The sequence below is a fragment of the Stenella coeruleoalba genome, assembly GCF_951394435.1.
Source record: "Stenella coeruleoalba genome assembly, chromosome: 5".
In the NCBI taxonomy this organism is placed as follows: domain Eukaryota; kingdom Metazoa; phylum Chordata; class Mammalia; order Artiodactyla; family Delphinidae; genus Stenella; species Stenella coeruleoalba.
In genome coordinates this window covers 133,610,943-133,626,053 of record NC_137150.1, presented here as the reverse complement: position 1 = coordinate 133,626,053, position 15,111 = coordinate 133,610,943, and the positions used below count along the sequence as shown (strand labels likewise).

The 15,111-nt window shown below is 38.2% G+C and overlaps 2 protein-coding genes across 3 annotated transcripts in view; both read right to left on the bottom strand.

Annotated features, from left to right (window-relative positions):
* MRPS6 (mitochondrial ribosomal protein S6) overlaps nt 1–15,111 on the bottom strand; it is a 66,472-nt gene that overhangs the window by 29,099 nt on the left and 22,262 nt on the right. The gene's annotated exons all lie outside the window — the stretch shown is intronic.
* The window catches only part of SLC5A3 (solute carrier family 5 member 3), a 34,811-nt gene continuing 21,488 nt past the window's right edge, over nt 1,789–15,111 (bottom strand). For both annotated transcript variants that reach the window (XM_079921355.1, XM_079921356.1), the window contains exon 2: nt 1,789–14,474. In XM_079921355.1, coding sequence (XP_079777481.1) covers nt 11,979–14,135 — 2,157 coding nt within the window. In that variant the 5' untranslated portion in view covers nt 14,136–14,474 and the 3' untranslated portion in view covers nt 1,789–11,978. The remainder of the gene's footprint in view (nt 14,475–15,111) is intronic.

Below are 15,111 nucleotides of genomic sequence, written 5' to 3'. Positions count from 1 at the left end.
GAGGTTGATTCTCTGGAGTCGGTAAAACAGAGAAGTACATGGACTGCAGGACACAGGCACAGCTGTAAGAGGAGATATTATACCAAAAAGGAATTAAGAAAAAAAGGCACACTGCATGCTGAAGACCCCTGTGCTCTTCCTCCCGACTGGCTTCCAGAATGATGGCCCAAGGCCTTTTATCATTCAAAGAACTTTCTGTGGGGAATCTGACCTGTTCTAAAGAGACTGCAGTAGTCATTCAACCAACAGCCAGGCCCTGAAGGCCCAACAATGAGGCCGACAAACTCCACCCACACACTCAGAGCATTTTTTAGTCCACCCCGTTAAACACAAGCAAACCACCAAAGATCAGAACACATTTGTGAAAAGCCTTTAACATGTGAGACCAACACAAACAAAATAAAAACTGGAGGAAACAATGCAGAAGGAGAAAACTTAAGCATCTTCAAAGATGAGAAAATACAGCATACATGAAAAAAGAACAAGGCTATAAAAAAGAAAGATTTGGGGAACAAAGGATCTCTTAAAAATTAAAAACCTGACAGAAATTTAAAAGAAATTCTTTTTTAACATAAGGGTTGGAAGATAAAGTTTAGATACACCTCTAGAAAGACCAAAAAGACAAAGGTGAAAATTAAAAGACTGTATGAAACCAAGTGGACCAGTCCAGAAGATCCAAGACAAGAACAAAAGTTCCAAAAGAGGAGAAAAATTACCCCCAAACTGAAGGACACGGGGTTGACAAATTGAAAGAGGCCACTGAGGGCCAGTACAAGTGAAAGAAAAGCTTTCTTCAAGGCACATGATCATGAAATTTTAAAACACAGGGATTAGAAGCTAGAAAAGAATGGCCTTATGTTTACACATTTCTGAAGGAAACTACTTCCCAATCCAGAATTCTATATTCAGCCAAACTTTCAGACAAATGAGTAGAATAAAAACACTTTTAGACATGCAAAAACTTTAATTCTAAGGCACTGTAAAATTGAAAAAAAATAAGTAAATGTGTCAGTATTATCAGATTTCTTGCTGTTGGAGAAGGGAGATACAAACATAGAAAGGGGAGGCTAAAAAGAAACCTCTGGTGCTGGTTTACAACTGGAGGCATCAGGAGATGTGTACGCGAACTTCCTAGTTCTGTACACTGACCATGTTTACCTCTGTAAGAATGAGCACACCCAGACCTTAGTTTCTAAATACCATACCCTACTAAATGCCTGATCCTGAATGGGTCAGGGAAAGTACAAGATGAGCCTGTAACACTTTGTTGTGCTGGAAAATAAGGAAGTACTCAAAAAACGATGGAACGTGCCACAGGACACAAACTAGCCTGAAGGGAGACCTGCTAGCTAAATCTGGAAACATCTGAGCAAAATAATGATAGTAATGAATTATAACCCACTAAATAATACATGAGTTCAAACTGATAAATAAATGGGGAAAAGGGGAAACTCTTGATTTCAGTATAGTAAAAAAAAAAAAGTTAGAAAAATCACTGTTTCACACCACCACAGTAATAACTTACTCAGGCAAGAATTATCAATGGGGCTTCCCTGGTGGCACAGTGGTTAAGAATCCTCCTGCCAATGCAGGGGACACAGGTTCGAGCCCTGGTCTGGGAAGATCCCACATGCCACAGAGCAACTAAGCCCATGTGCCACAACTACTGAGCCTGTGCTCTAGAGCCCACAAGCCACAACTACTGAAGCCCATGCGCCTAGAGCCCGTGCTCCACAACGAGAAGCCACCGCAATGAGAAGCCTGAGCACCTCAACGAAGAGTAGCCCCTGCTCACCACAACTAGAGAAAGCCCGCGCACAGCAACGAAGACCCAACACAGCCAAAAATAAATAAATTTATTTAAAAAAAAAAGAATTATCAATGGATGCTAAAACTAGGGATTCAAGTTTGATGAGGAATAAGTTATTTACATAAACTCTAATTATCTCCCCACAATTTACTTACTACCAAAGGGGAAAACATTAACTAGACAGTGGAGAGACCTGGTAGGTACCACCCCAATCAAGTATCAAAAGTTAATGTCAATAATAATGAGACAACACAACACATGCCTCTCAGTGTGAGGCTTTGAGGACATATTATTGCTTACGTTGTAGTCCTGCCAAAAATGCATAGTGTGAATCAAATCACGAGGAAACAACCCTAAATAGGGGTGGCATTCACGAAATGACTGGCCTCTACACTTCAAAAATATCAATACCACAAAAGACAAAAAGAACAGCTGAGGAACTATTTCAGACTAAAGGAGATAGACATAAGAGCTAACTGCAATGAACTGGTTTCCAAACTTAAAAAAAAAAGTTGCTATAAAAGAACATTATTGAAACAGCAACATTTGAATAAAGACTTTAGATTAAAATATCGTACCAGTTACTTTCCAGATTTTGATTATATTGTGATTATCCTTGTCTTAAGAAATATATCCCTAAGTACTTAGAAGGTAAAGGGGAATGATGTCTGTGACTTGTTTTCAAACCGTTCAGGAAAGTGTCTGATGAGAGAATGACAAAGCAACTGTGGCAAAATGTTAACCTCTGTGAATCTGGATGAAAATGATTCCTGGGTTCTTCAACCTATTCTTGCAACTTTCCTATAATTTGGAATTATCTCAAAATTAGAAATGAAAAAACCAAGAATATTTTTATTTATTCAATGTTTTATATACAACTCAATTCTCAGTCAGTATTTGCAAGTCCATGTTTTCCAAGGTAAAGAATGGCAATAATTGGTGGGGGAAACCCACCGGAACTCTTCATGAGCCAAGAGAAAAGGAACTGAGATACAACCTTTTGAGGGTAGACATGTGTTCGTATTGAAAATACTTAGTCACAGAAGTGTAAATTTTTCATTTTATTCAAAGTTGGTACAGAAGTGCTAACATTTCCATAAAATAATTACTATACTTCAGTTACAGGACAAAATACCACAGAAAGGAATATACTTTGCAAGAAATGTAGTTCATCTTAAGTTTCCAAATACTTTTAAAGGCTAATGCAGCAGCTGGCAAAATAACACATAGTACACAAAGAACAGTGTATTTTACAGAGTCAGTAATGAAAACTGACAGCTCTTTAGCAGATTTGCTTCATTTTTTTCATTTTTAAACAGTTAACACTTTTAAAAACACATTAAACCAAGATCATACATGTCTACAATTTAAAAAATAAGATTGTATACAATAGGTTAGAATAAGTCAAAGTTAGAATTGTCATGTATGGTTAACAATCCTAAATCTACAATTTTAATTGTATTCCTTTCAATATGGAAGTAACCTGGTTTATATCAAATTCTACTTTCTGCTTGCAACTAAAACATTGTACAGTGAGATGGACCTGATCAGTCAAGCCTTAAAAAAAAAAAAAAATGCTGTGGACAATGAAGGTACCCTGGAAATCAGTTTACAATTCAAAAAACTCACCAATAACCCAACAACTTCACTTAAAATCACATTTGGTCTACAATGCATAACTGACAAAACAATCCATGTATACAATACACAACCCCAGTGCACAGACTGGTCTCTCACAGAACATTTGAACAAAGCTTAAGAGGCAGGACACTGGGAAAAACATTTTTCAATGTAGACATCTTTTAAAAATGCATTAATACTTACATATCAAAATTACTAGATAAAAGCAGCAGTACTCTGCTGACATTTGGCTTAAAAATAAAGGAATGAATGAAGCAATTTCACAGGATATTAGAAAAGGAATTGGTTTTCTTCTTGAAGAAGACTACTAACTTTTGCACAGCAACTATTTTTGATATCCACCTTATCAAAAAAAAAAAGGAGAAGAAGAAGCACTGAGAAGCATAACATAGTTCATATGTGATTGCCAACATAGGTCCAGGCAACAGAAAATGGGATGTCCAAGCAAAGAATGGGTAAATCCTCGCTTTATTTTGGAACTCTGTTGGCAATCTATAAACTGAAGCATTATTGGTGGGGGAAAGCAGGGCAACAGATTCCATACCATCATCTGACACTAATGTAATATGTCATTATTTAAAAAATAAAGCTTTTGCATTTTAACAACCCCACAGAAAAGTCCATGAGCAAAAGACCTGTTGATCTGTTTGCCACTCAAAAGTTAGAGATCTCACAGTGAAATTAGAAAATTCTATTTATACATATTTACACCGCTAGGACTACTTTCACCTAGACTAATTAAAGCAATTTTCCATGGAATTACAGATGAAAGATATTCTGCCAAAGGAATCTTCAAAAGCATCCTTTAAGTTCTTAAAAACTATTTTAAATTTAAAAACAAAATTTAAAGGTACAGAACACATTCTACACAGGACTAACAGGTTATTACTGCTTTGCCTTATCACATATTGCTAAGCCAAAGATGTTCCTCAAACCTCTCCTTTCTCCTGCATTTCTGGTACTCCTCTCCAGTAACCCCACCGAAGCCTGAGGTTTTACATTCTTAAAAAATGCTGCAGGTCCATAACCTGGCGACTTTTGGCTAGAGGGCGTAAGTCTCTCCCTCAAAGTGCTCAGGTTAATTCTTCTAAAACATGTTCCATTAGTCTATACCAGCTTTAATCTTCATTCCATATATTATTAAAGATGATTATCCCTAAGAAGATAAACATACAAAATAGAGGAGAGTGGGAACAAAGCTAGTCACTTCTCTCCATCCTGAGAGTCCTTCCATCTTTTGACATACAGGCAAAATCCAAGACACAAATGTATTTATTCATTGTTTACAAACAGGGACTATTCAGGTGTAGAAAGTGAGGAGTAAAATAAGGATAATGTCGATTTCAAGAAAACACATTATTTTCTTCTTTTGCATGCATATTCACAGATTTCATCTAATCTAGTCTTGAAGCGGGTAATGAGACAGGCAAAAGAATCCTTTAGACTCTTACAACCATTGTGAAAAGCAAAGCACTTCATTTGGCAGATCTGTCTGTTAGTTTGATGCTCGTAACACTTGGATCAAATTCTCCTCTATTAAAATGAAGTGCAGTGAAGCATATGAAAAAATAACTTCATTAAGTTCAGATTAAATTTACGCAAAGATTAAAGATTAGTATTTGCCCTATTAAAATGTGAGATTTCTCCATGTTTTCAAGGTACTATTGACGGGAGGTAAAATTTCCTAAAGATGTATGATTAAAAAAAAAAAAAAATCCAATGGCTCTACAGCTTAAAGCAGAAGTTTGTCAAAATGTTCCACCCACCAAAAACCTAGAAGTCTGTCCCTGTTTCTCAAGTTCCAGATTGTAGGAAAGAGCCCACAGACCCCATTTTAGCTAGTAACCCCCCAATACAATTGCAGCATTCTTGACACTGGTATTCTCTCCTCCACCAAAGCAGTACAAACGTACTCAGATTAGAACACTGAATCCCTTATGATTTAGGACCCCTATCTTAGGTACCTCACTGTCTAGGGCTTTCAGTACTGCGGTCCTCATCCTGACAACTCGAGACAAACCCATGGTGGGCTTTTTATGCCTGGCACTTGTGGGACAATGAGAATACTGTTAGTCTTGTGCTTTCTACATGTGGAGTTACAAATATGAGGGAACATGGTTTTGTGCTTTCTATGGACACTTACTTTCAGCTTTTTCCTTATCATGGAATGTGAAACGGTTGTCACATATATGTTCTCAGATATGCCTATCCAACCTACACTGGAAAATGATAAAGTTAAAATATACTCACAGAATAAGTAACCTTAAATTTTTAATTAAGGATATAAAAGAAACAAATTCAGATGAATAAATAACATTTAAGCTGCAACACAAACCAGACTTACCTGGTTCCTTGAACTTAAACAGAGGCTGCATATAAAGTATGTAAATATAAATGTATTTTCTTCACTAGATATAACGATATTTAAAAAGAGGAACTGTAACAAATAAGAGTTATCTATCAAGAAAGGGAAAGGTGTGAACTAGCAGATTCAGTATTGGCAGCCAGAAGGCACTAATCAAAACATAAATTTCAGAAGATGATTATATTATGGAATATACCCTACAGAATGGCCTTTGCCAGTTGGGGGTTTCAATAATATAGATAGCAATGAGCTTAATTTCAGTTTCCAACTAGTGTAACAAAGAAGTGAGTTATTAAGGAACATTCCACTTATAGAGGTATAGGCTACACTGATATATTGGAAAATTATCCAGAGTAGTTTGTCCAGAGGCAATAAAAAAAGTAAACACTCCTTTATCCAGCAGCACTAGGGTACAAGGTGAATTTCCAATATAAGTCTCCAACAAAGGTGTGGTTACCTACTGTCAACTTGTGCTGTTGCCGAAATCACTGGAAAATGTATTTCCCTCAATGACAGAGTTCACTTACTGTAAACTGTCTTGAACTGGGGTGGGGGGCTCCATTATCCTAGGCAACAATTATAATACAGTGCTTCTCTGAGGAGAGCAAAGCACTGCTCCTACACTAACAAGAATCTGAGACCACTGTGCTTTGTCTTGACTTATTTATTCTAGCATCCCTCTCTGCAAACACACTATGTATCCAGGTAACCAAACCAAACTTTTAAAAGTCATTACATAAATTAAGGTTATTGGTTTAAGTCAAGTCTCAGATTATGGTTCTCCCCGAAAAAGTAAAGTGCACGAGATGAGTAATGATACAGATACATCAAACCTTTTCTGTTTACTTCTGAGTAAATACTATATGCCAATGGTTAAGCCTGTTGGTTATCAGATAAATGGGGTGCTTAACCCAAAACAATAAGCTAAATCCTATCTTTTATAAAGGATTTGAGATGGAAACAAACATAAATTATATCAATTCTCTTAACATTCCTTTAAAGGTGAATCAGTAGTTTAAAGCCTTATTCCCAGCACTGGAGAGAAGTTTAAATAAAAACATTTATATGACAACATGAATAATGGTGTGGGACTCAGTGCTGGCAAAGCCCATCAATTATTTTGAACCTTAGCTAAATTCTGTTCTGGAGTCAAAGTAGTTGAGTATCTATCTACTCTTCCAACAGAGGTGAGAGTTTGACAAAAAGCATACCAAATTAAGAGAAGTTAGCTTAATGGAGGAAAAGGGATTTGCAGCCCTGAGTTAAGTCAACCAAGAAAACCAAATGTAGTGATCAAAAGATTACTTCTTTTGTAATCCAGCTTCATACCTAACTAGTACAAAAGGGTTTCTCTATATGCCAACTGACTAGTTCCAACTTTTTACCTTTAATTACTGCAAGAACAAGGCTTTTCGGCATCAAAACAAACTCCATTCCTCTCTACATTGTGACACCATCATTTCAAAGGGACTGGTGTGAATTTAACTATTCTTGCCTCCTAATTTTTGAAAACTGAGTTTCGAGAATAAAATACTGATGAATTATTAAGGGCTTTTATTATTAGTGAACACAAAGTCTAAGAAAACAATTCTTGAGAACAGTTTAAGCTAATAGAAATTTAGTATATTTAAACACAACTATATTTAGTGAATCACTATTTGGATCCAGACCTTCAAATATGGGGCAAAGCAGCACTTCTGCACACCATGACAATAAGCCTGAAACAAAGTGAATTAAGCTGACAAAAGATCAAAATAGGAATCTGTTAAGTGTTGAAAGAATAGGTGAATAATTAAAGCAATGTGAGGGAAGACAAAGGGGGAAACCAGTCTCTCTGAATGGTAGGTAGGCATACACACAAATAGGAATATATCCCATTTGTAAAGTCTGCTCGGGCTAATGTCAACATTAAAATGACTTAAACAATTTAACACCTGGCTAATGATAAATCTTATGAATACTGAAACCTAAAAGTATTTTTTCTACTAAAGTATCATTATGAAATATCAGTCATTTTAACCTCAAATATGTTAATAAACTCATACTTTACGATATTTAACATCAAACCAGGGTTTAACAAGCTTGATCTTATTCACTGTACCCTAATCTATATGCGGAGGGGTTTAAACTAGCTGATAGCAAAGGTACCTCAAGTTCTAGAGTTCCATGAATATGATTCTACATCTAACACATTTTAAGCTAATTTTGTCTTCTGTTAAGTCTGCATCACCCAGGTACTTCTCAGCATCTCACTTAATAGTGTTTCTGACTTCTTAAGAAAATTTTGTCCTGGCAAGTCTCCGTACTCATGGAATTTAACAACAATGGTCTTTATACATCTCTCAACCCAAACTCAGGAAATGCTGAGGTGTCACTACTAGATACCCATGTGGTCATTTTCAACCATCATACCTCAGATGAAAATGACGTATGGGAGTAAAGTATAAGAAAAGCAAGTAAGCTGAATACTGCCAAGTGGGAACATTGATGGGTCTAACCTTTTAATAGCTAATAATATAGCAGCTCTATAGGGTGGTAAAGAATGAGAATAACCCATAAGCTACATTAAATGATATCTAAAGAGAGGGGAAGATCCACACACCGAATATAGGGAAGACAGCAATGGACTGAGAAATGTAGAGACTTAAAGGTTCTAATCACCCTGGACAAGACTTTCAAGCCCCCACTTAGCCTCAGGTTAGAGACCTGAGTAACAACCTTCCCACTCAATTCTTAAAATGTGAAGTTTCATGAAGTGATGGGCCCCCACTAATTACTTGACTTGGCCATCCCCAAGAGCTAGGGCTTTGTGACCCAGGCCAGCCTCTTTGCGCAAACAGACAATGGATCCTTTGAGCCAAGTGAAAAAGAAGCCTTGGGAGATCAGATCTGCTGGATTTAGGCCAAAGGACACAGCACCATTGCTACTGCTTGATGCTTCTCTAACCAAAAGATAAGAGTGATAACCTCACCAGGAAAGAAAGGCTGGGGGAAAAGACTGGCTCAGCTGTTTCAAAAGCCGCTTACTGTCTTGGGTGGGAGGACAAAATATTCTGAGATGAACAGGGAAATTAGAGGTACCACAAAGGAACCAATAATCATTCTGCATGTCAGGGTAATAAGCTCTTCTCATCAGATCTGGAGACTAAGATTGCCTGAGAGGACAAAAATCTAAGAACTGGAGATACCATTAACAGCAGATAAGACAATATTTTTCTCCACCTTTGAAGACCAGTGTCCTCGCTTCATTCTGACTCGTAGCTAACTACTGTAATCAATCACTCTTAGCCAATTCTGAACCTCAGCTTGAGCCAATATGAAAACATATACATGTTAATGTCTAGGTATCAATGTCATCATTTAGGACCCATTTAGTTTGTGTAAAGTATGACTATTTTGCTAGCTTTAAGACAGACCATGTATCATTCCATGAACAATCATTCTAATGAAATACAGACTGAAGAACGGTCCCCTGAAATGAAGTTGCAATCAGAAATTCACATACTTATTCAAGCACATTATCTATTACTGGGAAGCAATAAGAAGGGCAAGCTTCAGGGACTTCAGTCTAAATAAAATGTTTATACTGGCAAGAATAAACAATCCTAATGGATATGCTAATAATCATTCCTTATTTACAAACATTAGTACTCTAAACTTGACCTACTGCTATATACACATGAATAGACACAAGATGATGTATTTTATGTATCATACTAAGACAACAGCAGAGAGAAGGTAGGGGGATGCTAATATCCCAAACTATTAGGAGTCAACATTAAATAAAGGGGGGAAAAATCCACTTAAATACCACCTATTCATTTATGCTTTTAATAGAAGGGGTAAGAAGGCTGCTCAGCCAATATGTCAGTCCTCACTGCTGAGTTACACAGCAAGGTGTTCAGAGTCAGAGAAAAATTTTAATTCCTACAACTTAATGTCAATTTGAAAAATCTAAGATCCTGTTATTTCCCCAAATATCAAAAGGCTGTCTCAAAGGAAGAACAGTTCCTTTGAAAAAAGAAGAGGACAAACCATGAATCCAGATTTGGACACCTGGTTTTCTGTTCTTCCCAACAGACTTTGTAACCTTGGACATGTCACAGCCTCAGCCTCCACACAAGAAAAGGATGGTCCTTATTTTTATTTGGCCCCCAGCTTATAAACCTTAAGAATGAAATTGAGAACAAAATTCCACAAGGCACTCTAATAAGCTCTCAGAAATCATACTATTCGTACATGAATTATTTTTTTCATCTACAGACTCAGTCCTTCAGAAAGCCCCCTGGAGATGGGAAGACATTATGCTACCTGACAATTTCTAAAATCAACTTTGAACTAATCAAATCCATCATAAGGAAACTAGTTTATAAATACAAAAAAATTTAAAGTCATTAGGACTGAGTTTTGATTCAAAATCTACAAAAATATCTAAAAAAGTAATAATTTTCCCCTGAAGAATAAAGGTTAATAAAATCATGCAATTTAAAAAATATCAGAGATTACAGAAAAGTCAAAGTAGATACACAATTAGTTTCCTTCATCTGTCATGGAGGAAAAAGGACAGGACACACAAAGAACTACCTAATCTGTAGAGCTCTTCTCAGACGTCTTTTGTACCCTGTCCTCATGAAGGGAATCACTCTGTGAAAAATGGATTCTCTTCCAGGAAGGCTGTAACTGGGTATGAAGCCATGTCAAGATAGAGGGTCCTACAATTAACGCAAGTCCTGTAATCTCCTCTACAAGACACACTACGAAACCCGTAGAAGTTCTTGTTCATGGCACCTCTTGAACATGCTATCCATTCTACAGAAAAACTATACTGACAATCCACCAATGGCAAAGCATGCACTCTTGAGTTTTCTGTTACTGATGGTCAGTTTGCATCAAAATATCATCACACTCTAAGTCACTGTTAACTTTTTAAACAAAAATGTAGAGGCTGTGTACACATGGCAAGTCTTTTGAAAAAAAAGTAAATCAGGGAAAAAAGACTTATCAAGGATACAATATGATCTGAGAATTAAATTTTCACTCTAAAAACTCAACTGCAATATCTCACGATCTAATCAAGTAGGGCAACCCAGCACAAAGGCAGAGTTAATTCTTCTTCAAATTTCCGGACATATCTTCCAAATGGATCCACTTGGGAAGGTACCTGGCTAATAAAGAATATTACCAAATGACAAGAACAAAGCTAGAGAATTAATGAAGTATGAAAACATGAAAATTCCAAGTGATCACACGGCAAAAAGTCCAATATTTAGTATTAGACTATCACCTGTTCAGCTTAGTCGATCAAATGCTGCTTAGGGGATGCTAATTTCCAAACTATATAAATGATCTTAATTTGGTCAGTAAATCTGGGGATCATCAGCAATGTTTACTTCATTTTCTCCCCCATAATCATGTACAATACAATCATGACATACAACTTTATAAAGACAGACTTGGTGGTCGTTTGAGTATGGTTCACTTAAACTTCAAAGGAGGAAAAAAAGAAAAAAGCAACTGGAACAAACTTTTTCCCAACATTCCATATACTGGTGGTACAAGAATAGCTACAGGAAAACATTCTTCTTCCTTTCTTTCAGCATTCAGAATCCATAGGCTCATGCTAACAAAACGAACCTGGCAAACGAACTTGCCCTGAAACAAGCACATGTTAGCGATTTTCAGTACATAATTGATTATACAATGTCTACAAATTCAGTTTTTTAAAATGGAAGTAGGGATTACAGAGAGAGAAAAAACTTTAAAATGAGCAAGTCTTCTACTTCAGGGTAAGAAGGCCTACCAAGATTTGGCAGTGCAGACAGTATATCTTATTCGTGATATCTTAGCATATATTCTGCTCTAAGTGCTCTATGAGAATAATTGGTCTCTCCTTACTTTGGTATGGAAAATTTTAAACCACATTTGCACAATTCAGTCTGTTAAACAAGTTTTACTTCATTTAGATTGAAATTTTACTTTCATCCATCTCTGGGAAAATAAAGTCTTGCAAATAGATGATTTTTCTGCTAAGTAAAATTTGGCTAAAACCTACAGCGTAAACAATGCCTGAGAGATGCAACAGTTACATAAGTGTTTTGTTTTTTTGTTTTTTTCAAAGACCAGTATTTTCTTAAGTTAGTGTCTCATCATATCCTTAAAAGTTCATAAGGAGAAATAAACAAACATGAAAATTCCAAGTGAACACACAGCAAAAAGTCCAATATTTAGTATTAGTTTTACTTGTGGAGTTTCTTCCAACATTTGTAAACAAACAGCCTCCTCCTCCATCAGGTCTCTGAGACTCCTCTTGCTGAGGCTCTTACTTTTAAAGCCACAGAACCAATCTATGAACTTCCAGTACCGGCCTCCATCCTCTGTTTCCTTCTTTCTCTCCTTCTCACCCATGAGAGCTGCTTGCCCATTGGAATAAGCATCTACAGGTGTTTCTGCCTCTGAATGACCTAAAGAAGCCACTGGGTTGCCCTCCTCTCTGCAGGTCACCAACAGATTAACATCTTCAGGCTGCAGGCCCTTAATGCTATCTTCAGATTTCCCATTGGGAATGACGTGGTTGATGGCCTCACTATTCTCACTGCATCTCAGGATGCTCTTCTCTTGCATTTTGTACGGTTCTTCTTTTGGGGAGCAGCTCTCCTTTACCACCAGGCTCTTCTTAGACCAAAAGGTGGTGGTACGAATCTGTTCCTTCGTAGGAGGTGGCGTGAGAAGGCTAACAATTACAGTAATGAGTCCTGTGACCCAAAACAACGCTGTGGCCACGTACATGTAATGGATGTCTTTGATGAAGCCTGGCCTGTTATCAGGTTGGTCACATTCTGGGGCACGGTAGGCAAAGGCCAGTGTCAAACGGACTGCTCCAAGAACAAAGCCAGCCATTCCACCATAGAAAGCCCCTTGTTCATTGCAGCGCTTCCAGAAAATTGCCAGAAGGAATAGGGCTGCAACTGGGGGCGTCAGGTAATCTGCTACCTCCTGAATGTAAAGGTACATCTGGCCTCCTTGCATCTCCACGATGATGGGCACCCACGCAATGCTGATCACTACCATAAAAGCCACAAATATCCTCCCCACAATCATTAGCTCCCGGGAGCTTGCACTCTTGCGGATGAGTTTGTACACATCGAGGGTGAATATGGTACTGGCACTGTTAAAGATAGAGTCCAAGTCACTCATCAGAGCTGCAATCATCACTGCCATCATTAAGCCCCGGAGGCCCACAGGAACCAGCTTCATCACCAGGCGTGGGTACGCAATATTAGAGCACCCAGCTCTGCTTCCACACACTTGCATGCAGTGCTCTGGGTTGATGCAAGCTATATCATCAGCAAACAGTATCCTGGAAATCATTCCTGGGACAACTATGATAAACATTGGCAGAAGCTTCAAGAAGCCAGCCATGAGAGTAGAGCCTTTGGCATGAGCAATGTTTTTAGCCGCTAGGACCCTCTGCACGATGACTTGGTCAGCACACCAGTACCACACCGAAGCTGGGGTCTGCCCAAGAATGAATCCAGGCCAAGGAACATCTTCATCTGTTGGATTCCGCAACATTTTCAGTGCATCTTTCTTAGGGTGGACATTACAAGAATTTGTGTTGGAAAGGTTGTATGTCAACAAGATGGAAGTGACATTGGGTGAGGCCAACATGTACCTTCTCTTAACTTCCTCAAACCCGCCAATCTCCATCATGCTAATAATCATAAGTGTGAGTGCCCCAACGATCATGAGCAGAGCCTGTAGAGTGTCTGTGTAGATCACTGCAACAAGGCCTCCGGTGACAGTCAGCAAAGCAGTCATGCCAATGAGGAGGATGACAGACACATAAAGGTTCCAACCCAAAGACTCCTGGATAAAGAGGGCACCCGAATACAGATCCACTGAGAGCTTGGTGAAGATATAGAGAATCAGAGACAACGCTGCAAAATAGACCTGAATCCTATGGCCACCAAATCGCTTGGACAAGTATTCAGGCATGGTGTATACCCCTGACCGGATGTAAATCGGGATGAAAACCCATCCCAGAAGTTGCAAAAGCAGTAAGGCATTGAATTCCCATGCGCCCACTGCAAATCCACTTGCAGCTCCAGATCCTGCCAGCCCAATGAAGTGCTCACTCCCAATATTGCTCACAAACAGAGAGGCACCAATTGCTACCCAGGTCATAGAGCGCCCCGCCAGGAAGTATCCACTTACAGTGCTTCTATTAGATTTCCACATGGCAAAAAAACCAATGCCCATGACCAGGATAAAATACAGGGCCACTATGGCAATGTCTGCTGTCTCCAGCACAGCCCTCATTTTGGTAACTTTGTGAATAAAAGTGTCCAATGACAGAAGTGTCCAACTTTTTATTTACTCATTAGTAACCCCAGCCAAGTCTGTAAACCGTACGTGAACTGGACTACACAGAGCAACACAGCAGGTCAAAGTCTTTGTCCTTTGGTTTGCTGTCTTGATGGTGGCGGTTGTGATAAACTTTGAAGGAGACAGTTTAAATTTTCCTCCGCTTCTTAATTGGGATTGAGAACTTAGCTCGTACTCTTAATCCACTCTCCACAAGACCATCAGCATTTACTCAGGTGCTGGAGGAGAAATTCTGAGTTGCAGCTAAGTCTAGTGAAGCCTACTGTACCAACCCTGCAAGGCAGCAAAGACAAAAGACAAAGATTGAATTAGAGGAGGGGCTCACCAAGCGATGAGGAAACTTTCAGTCTAGCAAAACGGCGCAACAAGACATTATAAAAAGAAAAAAAAAACTTTTAAAATATATGTACTTTAGTTCCACAGGAAAGAGCGATCCATACTATCACATCTGATACTTAAAGTCAGGGAGAATATTTATCATTTTGAAGTAAGAACAAAAATTAATTGACCTCCTAACTAAGTGGCTTAACTTCTCTGGCAACTAAGAAATGCCCACCATGACACTGCCCTTTCTTGTCTTAGTGTGGTAGTCTCATATTGGAAAGGCACCAAGGTCTTAAAGCACTTTGGGGGCGGGGGGATGACACTAATTATTCATAATAAATAAGGACACCAAAATGAATCTTCAAATACTGTGAATCCTGAGAGTAATGTATTTTATAGCCAGTTAGGGTCCTGGACAGAACAGGTATTTACTAAATATTATCATCTACCCCCAAACACAATACCAAGTACTGCTTAGTCTGTGCAGACTACTGTTACAAAATTTTCCTAAATTCCTACTACAAATGTACATCTGTGCTACTCATCATACATTAACCTAGAAATTGTGACATGACTCCTGCCCTAA